The sequence below is a fragment of the Zootermopsis nevadensis genome, unplaced genomic scaffold (genome assembly GCF_977971745.1).
Source record: "Zootermopsis nevadensis isolate Lab colony 2312 unplaced genomic scaffold, Znev_1.0 Znev_ptg000022l, whole genome shotgun sequence".
NCBI classification, from domain to species: domain Eukaryota; kingdom Metazoa; phylum Arthropoda; class Insecta; order Blattodea; family Termopsidae; genus Zootermopsis; species Zootermopsis nevadensis.
The window spans coordinates 25714183-25731814 of NW_028259154.1; the positions used below are offsets into that span (position 1 = coordinate 25714183).

At 42.1% G+C, this 17632-nt stretch overlaps 1 protein-coding gene across 9 annotated transcripts in view; it reads left to right on the forward strand.

Moving 5' to 3' along the window:
- LOC110839157 (uncharacterized) overlaps window positions 1-17632 on the forward strand; it is a 42022-nt gene that overhangs the window by 7055 nt on the left and 17335 nt on the right. For 2 of the 9 annotated variants that reach the window (XM_087353678.1, XM_087353682.1), the window contains exon 1: window positions 2427-4070. The exons of 1 other annotated variant lie outside the window; for it this stretch is intronic. In XM_087353678.1, coding sequence (XP_087209804.1) covers window positions 3924-4070 — 147 coding nt within the window. In that variant the 5' untranslated portion in view covers window positions 2427-3923. Of the gene's footprint in view, window positions 1-2426; window positions 4071-7683; window positions 7795-14523; window positions 14686-16220; window positions 16706-17632 lie in introns of those variants that run through there. 6 more of the 9 variants (XM_087353679.1, XM_087353680.1, XM_087353681.1 and 3 more) reach the window with 6 other exon arrangements.

Sequence of the window (17632 nt, forward strand, 5' to 3'; positions counted from 1 at the left end):
CTTAGGAATCGATGGAGCGAACTGGATGAAGCTGGCTCAGGATAGAGTCCCGTGGCCGGCTTTAGTGAACACGGTGATGAACGTTGATTCTATAAAGAAAATGGGCTATTATTTGACAAGCCAAGTATACAATCGACTTTTCAAAGGATTTCCTGCACCGTAGACTGGGTGAGTGAATGTACAGTCATGTAAAAGTGTGATGACACTATCCGGTGCTTTGATTATGTACTTTGTATGTTGGTTGCATTCGAATTTCTATGAACAGGCAGGGCGTAGCCGGATTTTGGCTGTCACATGGATCGACCCCGCCTTGTAAATTTGACTAAAGTCAGACGCTATTACTGAAGTGACAGCTGGGGCCGATTTGGCGTCGTCCGACACCGTTTACGTCATGCTCTGTGCAATTCACAGATAAAATATAGTTAATTTAGGCTATATTAGTTTGCGGTAACCTTGAGACCGATCTAATAATAGGTCGATCCAGACGCCGATGACAGAGGACTTTGTCCGGCGACTGAATTAGTCGTCGTCGTCGTCGTCGCATCTGATCATCGCCGAGACGAAGTCAGTCTCAGCGGATCCGCGGAGTGTCGATTTTGGTCCGGACCGGATCTCGGCTATATGCGTGCGGGTGATTCAGCTCAAAGTGGATATTTTGGTTATTTCCACATATGCTGATGTACACGCAACACTTGCATGGAAACTTGCCTGAACAAACTGAATTATTGAACCTTGACACGTATGATTAACCCTTCGAAGCCGAAGATCGTCTGAATATTATTTATGAATTCAGTCCGTACCGCGAAGAAAACACTACACCTCACCATTACGAAAATCAGCTGGTTAACCCTTTGAAGCTCGTCTTCATAATATTTACGAATCCAGACCGTACCGCGAAGAAAACACTTCACTTAACCATTAGAAGTCGAATCAGGCGGTACCACATAAGATTTAACAAAAGAACATCCCGGTCAAAGCCTTAAAGTGGAATGGTGCAGTCTTGTTATTTTATGTTGTCTCTGTCAGGAACTCGCCGATGAGAGAAGTCGCCTGTCAGTTTGCTCCGTGTCCGAAGGCGGTCGACTATGGAAAATTCTTGGTAGATTTGTGAGCAGACATGTCGGAAGTCTAATGATGTTTACAGTAAAAATATTTCGTGATGCCTTCGCCGTGTGTTTTTCGAACGGTGAGTCATAGTGAATGACTCTTGGAGGGACAACCCTAGGATAATTTTTTTTTTCTGTTTTGAAAAATTAATCGTATGGTGCTCAAAAATCGGTAATAGAAGCGCGCGTCGTGGATAGAATGACAACGTAAAAGAAAAGTGGGCTCTTCTCGGAGACAGAACCTCCGGAAAGTTATTGATTCCGATAGAAAATCAGGTTCATGGTGTCCGAAACACCCGGTGCCTCGTAGAAAATGCCTTGCTTCCGGTCAAACCCCTCCAGTTCCCAGTCTCCTCCGCCCTACCCATCACCTTAATATAATATTCTGCAATGTAAATATAAATCAAAATATCGCAGAAAACACGTCGTTAGTGAAGAACAGTGGAAATATATGAACGACGTTTTTACCGTGGTCTGCTCCATTCTTAAATATCCTTGTCAGAGCAATCAAATACTTTCCGTGAAGCTGCCCCCCCCCCGGTCCAAATGTTATGGTGGCCACCAAATGTCTGATTATTCAAAAATTATTTTGTACGAGATGCATTAATGAGAATTTCCGCTGTTCCCCGGCAAAAGCTTCGAAATACGAACAACTTTGGTCACAGATTTGACTGTGTATTTTATTTGAGAGGAACAAGATGACGAAGGTTTTGGAACCTGCACGTAATACGCCAATCACAGCGGAACAGCACGTACATTAGGCCGACATATTAAAGCACTGGTACTTGGAATCCACGCATCAAGGACGTGCTAGGACTTGAATTTGAAATAAATTCTTCTCACAGTTTCTCCTCTTAGGCAAGTACTGTTAGGGTGACGTTGACGCGGGTTTGATGGGCGGGTCGAGTAGCACGCATGGTGGAAATACGTTATGGGATAATATTTGGGTCGGAAAACTCCTAGATAGAACACTTCGGAGACGTAGGCCCAGATCGGAAGATAATATTAAAAAAATGTATTTTACATGGGATAACTGGATGTGGTCTACTGGTGGACTTTTGTTAACGCGGTGATGAACCTCTGGTCAACATTAGAAGCAGACTGTTTAATGATTCACTGTCGCCCAGCCAGTCCACGTGGTTCTGACTGTGCACCGTCAGTAAACAAGGTATATTTTGCGTAAAGGCTGTAGAGAATTCCAACCCTCTCTCTCCCCCCCCCTCCCAGACACATGTGCGTCGCGACGCTGGCGGCGTCTCCCGTGGTGTTGATTTGGGGCAGAGCGCCAGCCAAGAGATTCATGAGAGTGGCATGCAGAACCAGGGCTTCACAATGAACGCTGTGCGTCTAGTGAGTTGTCTCTGTCTCTCGTGTTTCGGGATTGTGCTGAAAGTTAGACAGTCTGTGTTCTACGGTCGTACGTGTTCGGAAAACCGCTCTGTGTTCTATACATAACTTATCAGAGTAGAAGCATTTCATTTACGTACGTGATTTGTATGTGTCAGTGCTCGACATAACTTGATAAACAGGTTACGATGGGCAGGGCATGTAGATTGAGTGTAAATGAGGAAGAAATTCACACTGATCTTTGTGGAGACTTCATTTAGGGCATGGTCTATCGGCAGACAGAAGGATGATACTAGAATGGTTTAAGAAATAGATTCTGGCAATGTGCAATTTATGTTTCCAATATTTTGTGATCGTGGTTTTGAACCATCGGATTCTGTTACTAGACAGTTGCTTGGTTGATCAGTCGTTCGGTTGAAGACTCATTTAAGTGATTTAATATGTTAAGTTCGGTTAATTATCTGCACTTATGACTTACATCAAGGGTTTTGGATCCGCGGTCTCGTAAGTTTCATGCGGTTCGATTACATATTTTTTTTTAATATTGTGTTTCTCTGTTTTCCGAAAAATATTTGATACACGTGACAGAAATTTCTGATATCGGAAAGCACGACTCTTTTTGTTGAGTTTTAAAATTAAGTTCCAAGAAGTTTGACCTCCGCCTTCTTAATCTTTTGCTGTCAAAAAGTCGATAAGGAAGGCGTGAAATTGATGTAGACCTGAAGAAGGTGAAGAACCTTTGACTTAGATAACTTCCTTATTACAAAATCTGTTTTCAAATTTATCACACTGATGATTAAGGCAGCAAGAATCTTCATACTCGTCGCCGCCCTGAGAACCTAAAACTTCGCCGAATTTTTTAAATGTTATTAGACGAACTTTAAATGGTTAAAACAAATTGATTTTGTAGAATGCATTTGATAATGTAATATAATCCGGAGGCTGCAATAGGGTTATTTTGCGCATGTGTCGTGAAGTAGGAAGGAATGCGTACACAATTTTGGTGATGAAGTCTTTTTAGAGAAATCCAGAAGTTGGATTAGGGTCTATAAATTATCGCTCTGTATTTTTCGGAACGTTTTCTTTTCCTCAATATTGAAGTTTTCTGTTAATTTAAAAATTTCAGCCGAACCAAATCGTGGCTCGTAATTATATCTCACCCGTTGAAATTTGCTGTTAGACGATTGGCGTAATTATTATAGGCACTAGCATATAATATGTTTGTTTTTTTATTATTTGAATTCGTACTACATGTTGAACGTTAGTAATAATTAATTTGTTACACAGCAGAGAACAACATCGAATTGGTTAATTAGTGAGTAAAGTGTTTATGTAAACGGAAGTCTCTTGAACTAAAAGAGAACTGAAAAGAGTTGGTTACGTGAACAAGTTTCAGCTATTTTCTCCGAACACTTCGTGGCTCCTCGCCTTGGCTCTTGCGATGTCCTTAAGTGAAATTTCCGAGTGAAGATGGAGATGTGGTTTGGAATGGACGAGGACGACGACCTGTCGTCCCGACGCCGTCGAGTTCTGCGTAGCAGCCGGCTGGACATGTCCTACCTGCAGGAGGAGTTCAACACAAGAAGAGTCGAGCGGTTCAGGACGCTCTTTTTGAAGGTCAGAGACGAGCGTCTTTTCTGGAAGTCGAAGATTCGTCGTTGTTTCCACTAGACCTCCACAACTGCAAATTATCCTGAGCCAGCTGAATCCAAGTCATACTCTCCCACCTTTCTCTCGTTATCATCAGTGTTATGTGTGTTCTACGACCATGTCTAGGAAATGGTTTCTTTCCTCTGGGGTTTCTGTCCAGATTTTTGTATGCATTTCTTATCTCCACCGTGCCCCTCCCATTCTGTCATCCTAACATTATCGGTAGATGTTTCTCGTCGCGTCGTCATCTGAAGTCTCCTGTGCGTTATCTCTGATAGATTCAATAGGGTCTCAGCACCGTGTTCTGAAACAACGTCAGTCTGTGTAGTCTGCTAGAAGTTCACCGACGTTTCGGAGTTGTTTTCTGCCTCCAGCATTATGTACTTTAGTTTTCTCATGAAGAACTGTTTATGAAACAGTATCAGTTTTCAGTTTTGATGGTGTTTTGTGTTTATGAATCAGAACTCGCACACGAACACGTGTCTCGTCATGGTGAAATTCTGTTTTTTTCTCTTCGGAAATCGCATTTCTCTCGCAGGAGAGTTCTCGCGAATCAGTAAAATGACGTCGCCAGGCGATGTGGGAGCAGGTCGCAACATTAGCCTAAATATAGGGCGCCCGGATGACGTCATACGTGTCCTTATATCGGTCGTCTGTCAGTTGGTACGGCAACCCAGGTTTACCAACTTTTCCTCAACGAAATCTTCGTTCTCCATGTTTCCAGGTTATTTTTTATCCAGAGATTATTATTATTATCCTATCTATTCACCATTTTATAGGGTATTTACTTCTATGTACCCGAGACAGACCTTGTCCCTAAGGTATTTCCGGGATCCATATTATTTTTAACACGTGCCACATGTATTATATAATTTTATTTTATAACAGCGTTATTATTATTAATCGGAAAATCGTGGCGATCGGACTTGAGAGACGCTGATCCACGATAAGCTACGAATGAAGTCTGAGGAAGACTATCGTGAGTGTTGCCGTAGGTCAGTAGCCAGTTGGTAACCCTGGCGAGGTTTTAATCAAGTGCCACTCGAGTACAAATAACAATCTGCCTAGTCTCGTGCCACATTTCATTAAAATCCACCGACTGAATCTGCAATTGAAAGACTTGAAACCCCGACTTGTTCTATGTGTTTATTTAACGACGCTGTCAGTAGCATAAGTTGTGTAGAATCTGACGATGCTGTGATTAATGTGCGTCAATTAGATTATATAAAGTATGTCGTGGCCTATTTCAAAGTCTTATCCCTGAAATTTTCCTGAAGGATCTGAGGAAAACTGAAGAAAGCATAGAAAAGAACTGGTCTCCGGGCCGTGATTTGAACCGTAGACCTCCCAAATGCGAGGCATCGGTGTTGGCTACTCGGCGGCGATATTTGGCCGCAGTGATAAGGCATTGTGTATGCAGGGTCTGGGCGGTTCCTTCGTGTGGTGTCGTAACCGGTGTCACCCGCTGGGAAATGTCCGGGGGAAGATGATCGGGGGGAATCACGAGTTCCGCCTGGGTGGCATTTTATGTCGAGAGCTTCGAGAAACGATTAAGTCTGAAAGCGATTTCAGAGATTTTCACGTCTTCGCGCGAAGTTAACAGTGGCATCGTCGAAAAGGTACCCGGTTCCCACTTTTCAGAAGACACGCTCGTGTCCTGGGCGGACACGATCTCGTAACTTAATTATATCTCCCTGTTCCCGTCATTCTGTGTCCCTTTGATACAGAATATTCCCTCAGAACTATGCTCCGAGAAAATCTACATCCTTCCTCGTCACACACAAAGTTTCACACCGATATTAAACAGTGAAATAAGCGTTGTTTAACTCATTCTTAGATTTAGATAAAATTCTGATCTCACTGGCAGTAAGCATTTCACTTCCTACTCAGAGTAATTTTAATTCGTTACTGTCGTTGAGCACCAAAGTATTTGAACTTCGCCACATTTTCAAAGGATTTGTTAAATCTGATTTTGTCTCGCTGATAACGCGATATAAACATTGAGGCCAACTTTATTTTCCTGTTCGTTTATTTGTACAAACGTCCTAACAAGTGTTTGCACATTTTCTTTTAAAGTTCTTTTTCCACCGGCCAGAAAATTGTCGTTGGTACACTCTTGAACTGAACGTTTCATCCAGTGATAGTCTGTTATCGCATCGAAGTTCACTTGCAACCAGGGTTTATGAGATGATAATGTTGTATCATATTGTGTTGAATATATACTTTTTCAATTTTATCAGTCTAATCACAATAAAATATTATTATTAAATATTAAAATATTACAATTAACATTTAAATATATTTTAAATGTTCAATTTTATCAGTATAATCACAATAAAATATTATTATTAAATATTAAAATATTACAATTAACATTTAAATATATTTTAAATGTTCAATTTTATCAGTATAATCACAATAAAATATTATTATTAAATATTAAAATATTACAATTAACATTTAAATATATTTTAAATGTTCAATTTTATCAGTATAATCACAATAAAATATTATTATTAAATATTAAAATATTACAATTAACATTTAAATATATTTTAAATGTTCAATTTTATCAGTATAATCACAATAAAATATTATTATTAAATATTAAAATATTACAATTAACATTTAAATATATTTTAAATGTTCAATTTTATCAGTATAATCACAATAAAATATTATTATTAAATATTAAAATATTACAATTAACATTTAAATATATTTTAAATGTTCAATTTTATCAGTATAATCACAATAAAATATTATTATTAAATATTAAAATATTACAATTAACATTTAAATATATTTTAAATGTTCAATTTTATCAGTCTAATCACAATAAAATATTATTATTAAATATTAAAATATTACAATTAACATTTAAATGTTAATTGTAATATTTTAATATTTAATAATAATATTTTATTGTGATTAGACTGATAAAATTGAACAAGTAAACCAGGGTTTAGCTGTGCCTGAAACTTATTAAGCGCCTCGCCACGAAGGCTCATCTCGTAGTGGAGGTATAACTCCACTGCTTCTCGACTTGTGCACTAGACTGGGCTGAGTGGACACTCCGCTTTACCCCCAGAGAAATGGCTTCCGGTCTCCAACCAGTTTGTTCTTCAAGAAAAACAGTGGAAATACGTGGATTCGTGAGACGTTACTCAGCGCCCCGCGTAATGACGCGAGGATTCCGCGAGGATTCCGTTCGGAGTGGCTTTGGCGCCGTGGGTAAATCTGTCGCGATGAGTAAGATCAGGGGTTGCCTTCTGTTTGGGTCCACATATGAGACGCCTTTACTCTGCGTCTTGACCTCGTTTGTAGCGCAAATGTAGACTCGACACGTACGCGTAGACGGTGATGCTGGTTCCGTCATTTCGAAGGAAGTAATTACGCGTACGTGCCTGAATTTTATCTTTGAGAATTTTTGAAGAAATATCTTGCTTCGTTGATTTCTTTTCCGTCATCTGGTTACGTTAATCTAGGGAACGAATTCTTGTTGAACCGCATTTCTGGTTATCGTCAAGGCACTTGGAAGATCCATTCGGACGTTCATAATTTCGTTTGATCCTGGCGAGTTTTGGTTCCAGTGATGTGGATCGAGACCTGGTTGCCACATCAGTCATCTGTGTGTCTCGGCAAACCTGTTATCACCTGGTACACCTCCACAATCATCCATATGGTCCAGGTAGGCTTTTCCATCACCGCTACATCATTCTGTATAATCTCCTCACAATGAAACGATTAATAAGGAGACTTAATAACTCAGTCGTGATTGTGGCTAGACTACGAGCTACGTCGGGGTTTGATTCTTGAGAGGGGTATGAGATGTTTTTTTCTCCAGACCGATTCTGGGGTTTGCCCATCCCCATGGATGTCAGAATCGCCTTTCATGTGCTAAGGCCTTGAGGCTGGCCGTTCTTCAGAATCAAAAACCGAAGTCAGAAATGATTAGAACCATATCCGAGTCCCTCTGTAATTTTTGAAGGCGTCATACTTTTTGTTTTTGTTTTAAATGTCTTAGTAGTTGCTGAAGTATGTTTTTTTTCGATTGCCAGCCAAGTCTTGCCGCCGTCACGGCCGCGGGTTGTAACCTTGCCACCTTAGCTTTCATCTCTGTTTGTAGCTGTTACGTCATTCGATTCCGTTGAACAATCCTTGTGTCATAGTTTGAGATCACATGCCACAGTACAAAAGGTGAGAGTTAACCAGGATGCACGACGTCACCTGGTAATCTGACATCTCCTGACTCTGCGAATTGTCTACTCAGCTGTCCTTGCCCGAAAAGGGTGCGTTGTCCCTTTCTTCGTAAAAGCTCCCTATTGGCTCAACATACAGCAATGCCATTTAAGTGTAGTGACTCGACTGCGAGCATGACGTCAATGACGGATAATTATGACCCGAAGATGGAGGCAGAATGTGAGAAATTGGATGATACCTGACCGGGGCCCTTTGGGGGGGGGGAAGGGGGTTAGTGGGAATTGGACCGATTTGTTTGTCCCACATGACGATTTTTTGGAAAACACATGAAGTTGATTGGGTGGTTTTCATTTTATTTCATGATTGTATCCCGAAATTTTATTCGAAGTAGACGCCGTCTGAAAACGCTGAAAAGTCTGTAAAAACTTCTTGATACCTGAATTTTTTTACTCTTTGAAGACCAGATGTAACTTCGTGTACTTCCGCTTTAAACATCACTCACACTGCTCCAAAGGTTTATTTAAATCCGGATTAAATGGCAGGCCGGAGTTGGACAGATCCCACAGTGACGACGTCTCCGTCATGTTACCTGTAATGTTATTTGTGTTTTCGGGAACATTTGTTATAAAGGTCCGACTTTCTTGTTCCATTGGCCCTGACCGCAGTTTCGCAATTCACCGCGTGCACACTGAACCGCGACATTCATCCGGAAGATTTTTCAAGGAAAATGTACGTATGTAACTCCAGTTCTCTGCGATTACCAGAAAATAATGGCATGTTTGCTTTAGTTGTTTGAAGAGCCATTTCACATGACGTGGAGTTTGTTGGGTCTTTGAGTGGTTTTGTTAATGGAAACTGTCCTTCGGTACTTCCAAGAACGTTACACATCGCATGTAAGCTTTGCTCGTATTAGGTAAATGTCAAACTTAAAACCGAGTCACAACATGAAATTAAATATGCTGGGCCTAAGAGGGAAGACGATGGGGCGTGGAGAAAACTGCACAATGACGAGCTTAAAAATCTGTACTGCTCCCCCAGTATTGTGAGGGTGATTAAGTCGAGAAGAGTGAGATGGGCGGGACATGTAGCGCGCATGGATGGGACAAGAGGTGTGCACCGGGTACTGGTTGGGAAACCTGAAGGGAAGAGACCGCTGGGGATACCTAGACGTAGATGGGAGGATAATCTCAGGCGGGATCTATGGGAGATAGGAGTTGAAGGAGACTGGATTTTGTTGGCCCAGGACAGGGTCCGGTGGAGGGCTTTTGTTAATTCGGTGATGAACCTTCGGGTTCGGTAAGCCATCTGGTTGGTTGGGTCCACTATTTGGGAAGCCTGAGGGGAAGAGACCTCTGGGGAGACCTAGACGTAGATGGGAGGATAATCTCAGGCGGGATCTGTGGGAGAAAGGAGTTGAAGGAGACTGGATTTTGTTGGCCCAGGACAGGGTCCGGTGGAGGGCTTTTGTTAATTCGGTGATGAACCTTCGGGTTCGGTAAGCCATCTGGTTGGTTGGGTCCACTATTTGGGAAGCCTGAGGGGAAGAGACCTCTGGGGAGACCTAGACGTAGATGGGAGGATAATGTCAGGCGGGATCTATGGGAGATAGGAGTTGAAGGAGACTGGATTTTGTTGGCCCAGGACAGGGTCCGGTGGAGGGCTTTGGTTAATTCGGTGATGAACCTTCGGGTTCGGTAAGCCATCTAGTTAGTTACTTAGGTGATTTAACCTTTTCCATGTCCTCTCGGTGTAAAATAAATAATTTTTTCCCTTCTGGGTTGATAATATTTATAAACGATTACAGGCAACATATAGAATTAATGTTATGTGTGTTTGAAGACAGCAGACAGGAAGAATTCCCGAAATTTAGTATATTCTTAATTTTCTCTTGAAATTGTTATAATCACGTATCGATTTTAGAGTTGTGAAAGATTTTTAAAATCCTTCTCTGGAACTCATGGGAAGGAAAAGTTTTTTTCCAGCGTCTAAGCACCGCACCTCGACGGCGTATAGGCGGGGACGGGAGTATGAATGCTCCAGATTCGATCTCCAGATGGTGACATATTCCGTACGTCTTTAGGGGACTGAACCTCGCCGACCTACAGTTGTTCCCGAAGTCTTTCCGGATTTGTTGGAAGCTACACATCATAGCATTTCCATTTTTATATTGAAGGTGGTTTCCGTTCCAGACTTTTATCTTTCTAGGGGGCTGCAGTATCACCCGAAACCATTTTCCTAACTCGCGTCTTATCGCGATTACACTTGTTACGTTCTGTACCAAATGTTGGTTTACTCCATGTTTTATTCAACGCTGTGAAAAGTTTCTGCAAAGACCGGAAACTTTTCGACGAGAGATTCTGTCGACTTGTTCGACGCGTTTCGACTCTTTGAAGACAATTGACGGAGAGGTGTAAGGAGGTTATAACGTGACGTGATTAATCTAATCGAATTGTAATCGTCGATACGTATTTTGACATAGTGCAAGCATCTTCGTGTGAAGGATATGACAGCGGTGCAAAGTGCATCGTTGAATAACCCCTGTGTTTTTTAGACCTATGATATGGCCATGAATTTCTATTGTATTTTCCTTTTAACCGTAATCTTTACGCAAGGAACTGTTTTCCTGAAGTAAATAAGGATTGTGAAATACATGTCTTTTTGAGTTGACTGTATTTGTGAGCTTGTGCAACAAGAATGAGGAAAGATACGCTCGTTTCCTGGTCATGTTGAAATGGATTTTTCTGCGCCGCGATGTTCTCTCAAGGAGTCCTGTATACGAGGTGCGATCGGAAGGTTTCCAGACTGCGCGTATAAAAAACCCGTACACTTATCTCAGGTATTAAATTCATCCATCACCCTCGAAGTAGTTCCCCTGGGAGTGAACACAACGATCCCAGCGCCGCTGCCAAGCCTGGAAGCATCCCTGGAAATCTTTCTTTGTCAGCCTGTCAAGCACCATCTGCGATTCTGCCTGAATCTCTTGCCAAAGACTCGCCAAAACGGCTACGGAAACCTATGAAATGCTAAAGCAAGCATTTGGGGAGTCCGCAATGGGTCGTGCACAAACTTTTGTGTGGCATTCACGTTTTAAAAAATGGTCGAACCTCTGTCGATGATGACGAGCGTTCTGGACGACCATCTTCGAGCACAACGCCCGAAAATGTTACGAAGATCGACGTCGTACCATCAACGACTTGTGCGACATTGTTGGGATAGGCTATGGGACCTGTCAGCTGATTCTAAAGGAAGAACTCCACATGCGACGCATCCTGTCTGAGGACCAGAAGCAGAATCGACTTCTCGTTTGTCAGGAGCTCAAAGATCTTGCAAGAACCGACCCCAACTTCCTTTCTAAGCTCCGTGTGACTTCTTCCTCTTCCCAAAGATGAAAATTCAGCTAAAGGGAAGGAGATTTGAGACAATAGAAGAGATTCAGGCAGAATCGCAGATGGTGCTTGACAGGCTGACAAAGAAAGATTTCCAGGGATGCTTCCAGGCTTGGCAGCGGCGCTGGGATCGTTGTGTTCACTCCCAGGGGAACTACTTCGAGGGTGATGGATGAATTTAATACCTGAGATAAGTGTACGGGTTTTTTTATACGCGCAGTCTGGAAACTTTCCGATCGCACCTCGTACTCTCTTTCCTTCGTTTTTCTTTGTTTCTTCCTCCTTCATTCTAAAATTCGTATCAACGTGGGAGAGAGTCATACAATTATCGCTTCTGACTTTGCTGTCAGTGTGGTCGTACTTATACAAACATTTTGTCCATCCGCCGAAACGTCTAGTTTCGACAGGTGAGTTTATGCGTCACAGTATACGTGCATAAACGAATACCGCGTAATCGCGGTATGTTCAGCGCTTGTGTTCCTGAACTGCATGATAACATACGCTATTGAAGGACTGCAGAGTCGTTCAACATGCATTTACAAGGAAAGAAAGATTTTAATGAGTAAGCCAACAGGAACTCAGTTGTAAAATGTTCGTTGCCGTTCACTGCTTTCTGTAAGTCATTTTGTAATTAGCGGTTGTTAACGCCTCTTAAAATTCCGCTAACATTTCGGAAAAATTTTCGTTCATCTGCTTTTTACTCTCGTTAGTGTGACCAAAGTTCGAAATTGACGTATTTTATGCTCGGTACTTTTACGTCTGACCTTGGCCTTGATTGTCGTAATCACATGAAAAAACATTTCGTGTGTACTATGGTATAGTTCGCGCACTTATTCGCAGAAGTCATTTACTCAAATTAAATGATTGAGAATGTAGATTACGCAAACTCATGCTTTATACCCGGAAGTTACGACTCAAATATCCGACTAAAAACGTGACAGTTGTGTGATAAATATCACGCAGACTTAAAAAAATGGAGACGATGGATCGTAAGTAAGATAGGTTGGAAGGCATCTGTAGGTCTTTAGTTTATATAAATGTCGTTTGTGTGTTTGAATATTTTTTTGTGTGGAAGTAGCATTGCTCCTATGACGTTATCTCAGTAAGAGTTGTTGTAAACATCTCTCTTAATTACACTTTTTTTTAAAGTTTCCTACGTCTTAACTTCATGATTTGTGCTCAGTCATTTTCAATCGATTCTATCGTAAGCGTACGAATTTACGTCAGTAGAAGTCTGACTCTCCGCCGAATCAAGGAGGTGCTGTGGGATGTGTGGCCCGCATGGTGGGGGGGGGGAGGTGAAAGATGCTTACAGAGTTTTTGGTTGGAGATCCTAAAGAGAAGAGGTCGCTCGGATGGAACGTTTATAAAATGTATCTGAGGCAAATATGGATGAAGGGAGTGGAGTTTTCCTTCAGCAGACGGATTTTCTTATTAGTTAAGTGTTGAACTTTAAGGTTTCCTTCATCATTCTTCAGAGTTGAGATGTGTCGCTTGTTCTAGAGGAATTTCCGTATTTTATTCTCGCCCCCCCCCCCCCCTTCGGCTTTATTTTGAGGTAAGTTGCCGTTTCAAATGCTGGTCGGTCTGCGTGATATTTCTAATATTTCACACTGTTATACCTCCCGAATGTTGGTTCAAAATGTTGAAGAACGTTTCACCTTTGAGTGGCGATGGTTAGAACTGGAACCACCGATTATGACCGCTGACCTAGTAGGGAGTGTCTAGTATGCGGACCACTCAATGAAGGAAGGAAGGAGTTTTCGTCGTTCAGTACAGTCTGTGTCAGTGCAGCAGTGTAGAAGCCTGATAATTATTGTCCTGTGACTGTGATGTGTTAACAACATGCCATGTGTTCGTTGCAAATTCCTTTCTGGTCATTCATAACGCCTCGTATCACAACACTCGGACAGACAAACCACAGACGTCCTAATCAAAGAAGGACGAGATGAAAGCCTGGCTGTTGGAAAGAAACATCCCATTTTGTGACGTGTTGAAAGCTCAAATGTACGATTTAATCAAATTAAATAAGTCAAAGCACAAATATTATGTGATTAATCAGATTTTAGCAGACAAAGAACTTAATATGCTGAGACTTCCGCCGTACAATACCGATACGGTGATCCCGTGTCACGACGTGAACGCAGGTCACGCTTAGTCACTAAGTCACGTTTCGGCAAGCTTACGTTAAGTTACGTACGGCTCGGTTAATTTCTGCTACTTTGCAGTACTTTATATGAAGTAACGACAGGTTAGGTTGGGTTAAGTTGGGTTAGGTTTGGTTTGGTTAGGTTAGGTTGGGTTTGGTTAGGTTAGGTTTGGTTTGGTTAAGTTGGGTTAGGTTTGATTTGGTTTGGTTAGGTTAGGTTAAGTTTGTTTAGTGGCTTTTGTTAGGTTAGGTAACGTTTTGAAAATATTTGTGACGTTTTGACACTTGTGGCCACAATTCGTCACGCCCTTACAGTACGTCACGTTTGGTCACACTTTTGTAAATATTCGTCACGTCACCACATCTCGTCACTCCGTTACAGTACGTAAACTGAAAATAACGCCGACAATGCGTTTAATTTGCCGTCCGTTCGCAAGTTCTTCCAACTTCTAGATATTTAATCATCCCACGGAGATAATGGATTTCAGCTGTCCGCAGCCGAGGACTGTGCCCCTTATTGAAGTGTGTGTGGGGGGGGGGGAGGTCCCTCATTGGCTACTGCTGATTATGCGTGTACAAGACATCACAGGACAGACTAAAAGTGGAAATACGAGCATTCCCCCCTCCGAGATTGAACTCTGCAGCGATCCATACGCGGTCACTTTATTACTCGTAATATGTAAATGTGACGAAGCTAATGTCACGTTTTCCGCACTGTGCAGATAGCAAGCCATTTGCGTCTTATGATAAGATAACATATGGGCTTTCAAAAACTCGTGTGTTGCAGTTACAAACCAAGGACATGTCATATCGGTTCGTATTGCAGCATTCTGACAGAATCCAGGTGAGTCCTTGCTCTGCACAGAATGTGGCGGACATTCCTGAGGTTTTGTTGCTACTCAAAAGGTCACGAATCCGTGTTGCTTCGCGAGAAATACAACTCAGTCTTGGAAAGAACGTCATAAGACCAGAATAATAATTTTGTCTCCCGCTACTGATAGAGACGCTGTCGTACATTTCTGGACCGAGTAATGCTGCCAACTGTCGCGTAGTCTCCCGGCTGTGTGGTTGGTATCCCTGGGAGACGCTGCCGTACATTTCTGGACCGAGTAATGCTGCCAACTGTCGCGTAGTCTCCCGGCTGTGTGGTTGGTATCCGTGGGAGACGCCGTACATTTCTGGACCGAGTAATGGTGCCAATTGTCGCGTAGTCTCTCGGCTGTGTGGTTGGTAGCCCTGGGAGAGAGTTGAGGCGTTGCACAAGATTTTATTTTCTCCGGCCCTGTCTCTGTCAGTTCACTGGAACTTTTCTCTTTTTCCAGTAAGTGTCTGTTAATTGGTGACCGCCTGGTTCTAGGGAATTCGTCTTGACTGACCGCAACATCATCCTGCCTGTACTTCACCGATCTTGTTCTTTGTTGTGGCCCCAACCACAGCCTTCATGATGTGTTGTAATAATCTCACATTTCCTTCTTGTGCTTCCGATCCTTTGTCCTCATTCCGCGAAGTGTTGTGGCTAGGCGCTGATCTCCAATCTGTGGCTGGTAACCTTATATCCGGTCGACCTAGTTTTACGCCCTCTACTTTGGGATTGTGTTTTTTCTTTCCTGCGTATTCACTTTGCAAATGTCACGGAAATTTTGGGAACATAAAGATCCTTACCGTGTCCGTCTGTTTAAATTTTAAAATGTTTTCTCATTGTTGGAAATGGCTTTTTATTAGACGTTTGTGGACCAGAATTAATATGGATTTCTTGTATCCCTTCTTACCTGCTTTATACACAAATAGATTAATAATTATTTAAGAAATATTAGTTTAAGAGCCACGTTTAGGCAGACAAAGGAGGATTTACGACTGTCGTAGGACATGCAACTTATTTAGTTTCTAAGTGAACAAAAATATATAAGTAAACATGCAAACAAGAATTCAGATTAAAGTAATTTAAAAATCCGGTGTTGTTCAACGACACTGTATCCCCTGTAGGCCGTGGTATAGTGTCGAGGTATGTACAAATACTTTCCTGGCATTGTTAATTTATTTTGTGTTAGGGAAGGCGGTGGGATATTTACGCTTAGAGAATTTGCTGTTGGTCAGTGATGAGGCATTTTGCCAAATGTGACAACACAGAATGAACACCTGCAACCATCATACACGCCCCAGGCTTTCCCCCTGCCACTAAAATGTGAGAACAAATTTCCCTCATTCGTGTTTATGGTAACTACCCTTTCGTTATCCAACGCAGTGCTGACATATTCATCTTTTCTAGTTATCTGTACGTCATGGTACGTATTCGTGCGAACTGTGAGATAAGCGTTGATGACGTCATGTAAACAGTCTCGTCATTCTGCTACGTCACTTGTGGAGCTAATATGTCTCCCTTCCTTCGTTTGTTCGCCATTGTGCAGTAGGAAGCCAACGCGGTAGGTGGTGATGGCGGTGAATATAAAAACGTTCTTATCGCGGGCTTTTAGTCGTTCACATGTTAGTAGCCGCCTCGTAGGGGTGGTTCACGAAACATGAAGAGGTGGTGGAATTTTCGTAGTGTCAGAAAGTGGTTAATGAGACAAGAACTTATTTTAGTCCAGTGTTATTAGTTTATTTATTGCAACTGGTGTTTTCCAGTTGAACATTTGTGCACAGACGAATAAAAACTACATTTTATCGTGTATTGTTGCCAATATTAATTTAAATATCGTGTTACCATGTGTTCTGACACATTTAGTCTGTTACCAAAGATGTTTCTGTGTTAAAATAATATTTATTTTTGAGACTTTCTTTCGACAATGAGAACAGTGTGCAATCCAAGTCCAACGTTCGGGCGTTTTTTGCAAGCTAGGAATCCAACAGTCTCCGCCCATCCCAAGGTGAGTAAGTGACTGTCAGAACCCGGTCATCGGTTATACATGTAGCACGCATGCAGTGGTATAGTCCGCAAACCTGAAGGAAATAAACCATTTGAGTGACCAGATGTGTGTAGGAGGATGTTAATATAATCTTTAAGATACAAGGTGTTGACAGATTAATTTGGCTAAGGATGCTGGTCCCTGGTATGCTCTTGTGATCACGGTGATTAACCTTCTGGTTCTCTAAAAGACGGGGAATTACTTTGTGACTGTACATGAAGCATGAGGCAAATGTCATTTCGACTTATTCTCTGCTCCTGGAACACGTCCGTTATTGTTGTACAACATTAATCGAAATTGGAATGTGTCGACAAATTGTAGTGAAACGCTCCAGTATCCGGTTTCATGAAAAATCCCGTTCATCCGTTCTCGAGTTGCATGAACTCCGACCGACGGACGGACGGAACAGTTTTAACAGGCGTTCGAACGCTACAAGAAATGAAAAGCGTCTTTTGTGGGTACGTTCAGATACTTGCGGATTGTGTGGACCTCGAGAGTGGCAAAGAAGGTTATCACGGGATGTGCCACAGATTTCATTGACATCGGGCAAGTGTAACACATTCGTTCTTGTTCGTGAAGATCTATTGTTAGTGGCTGGGTGAAGGGTGATCTGTGGGCTATTATTATTATTCAGTGTTATGTCTGACGACAGGTCCATATGAACAGGATCCTTCCATCCTTTTCTCGGACTGGGACCTGTTCATATACGTTCTTGGCAGATGATCCAGAAGTGGTTTGCCATTGCCTTCTTCTGTGTGTGAATGGAGTAATTGTTGGGATGCCACGGAGGAAAACTCCGTGTTGCCTAGACCACGGCCTTGCCCAACACAAGTTATAAATCTGAGCACCACCGGGAACTGAACCCGGGACCCCAGGATTACAAGGCCA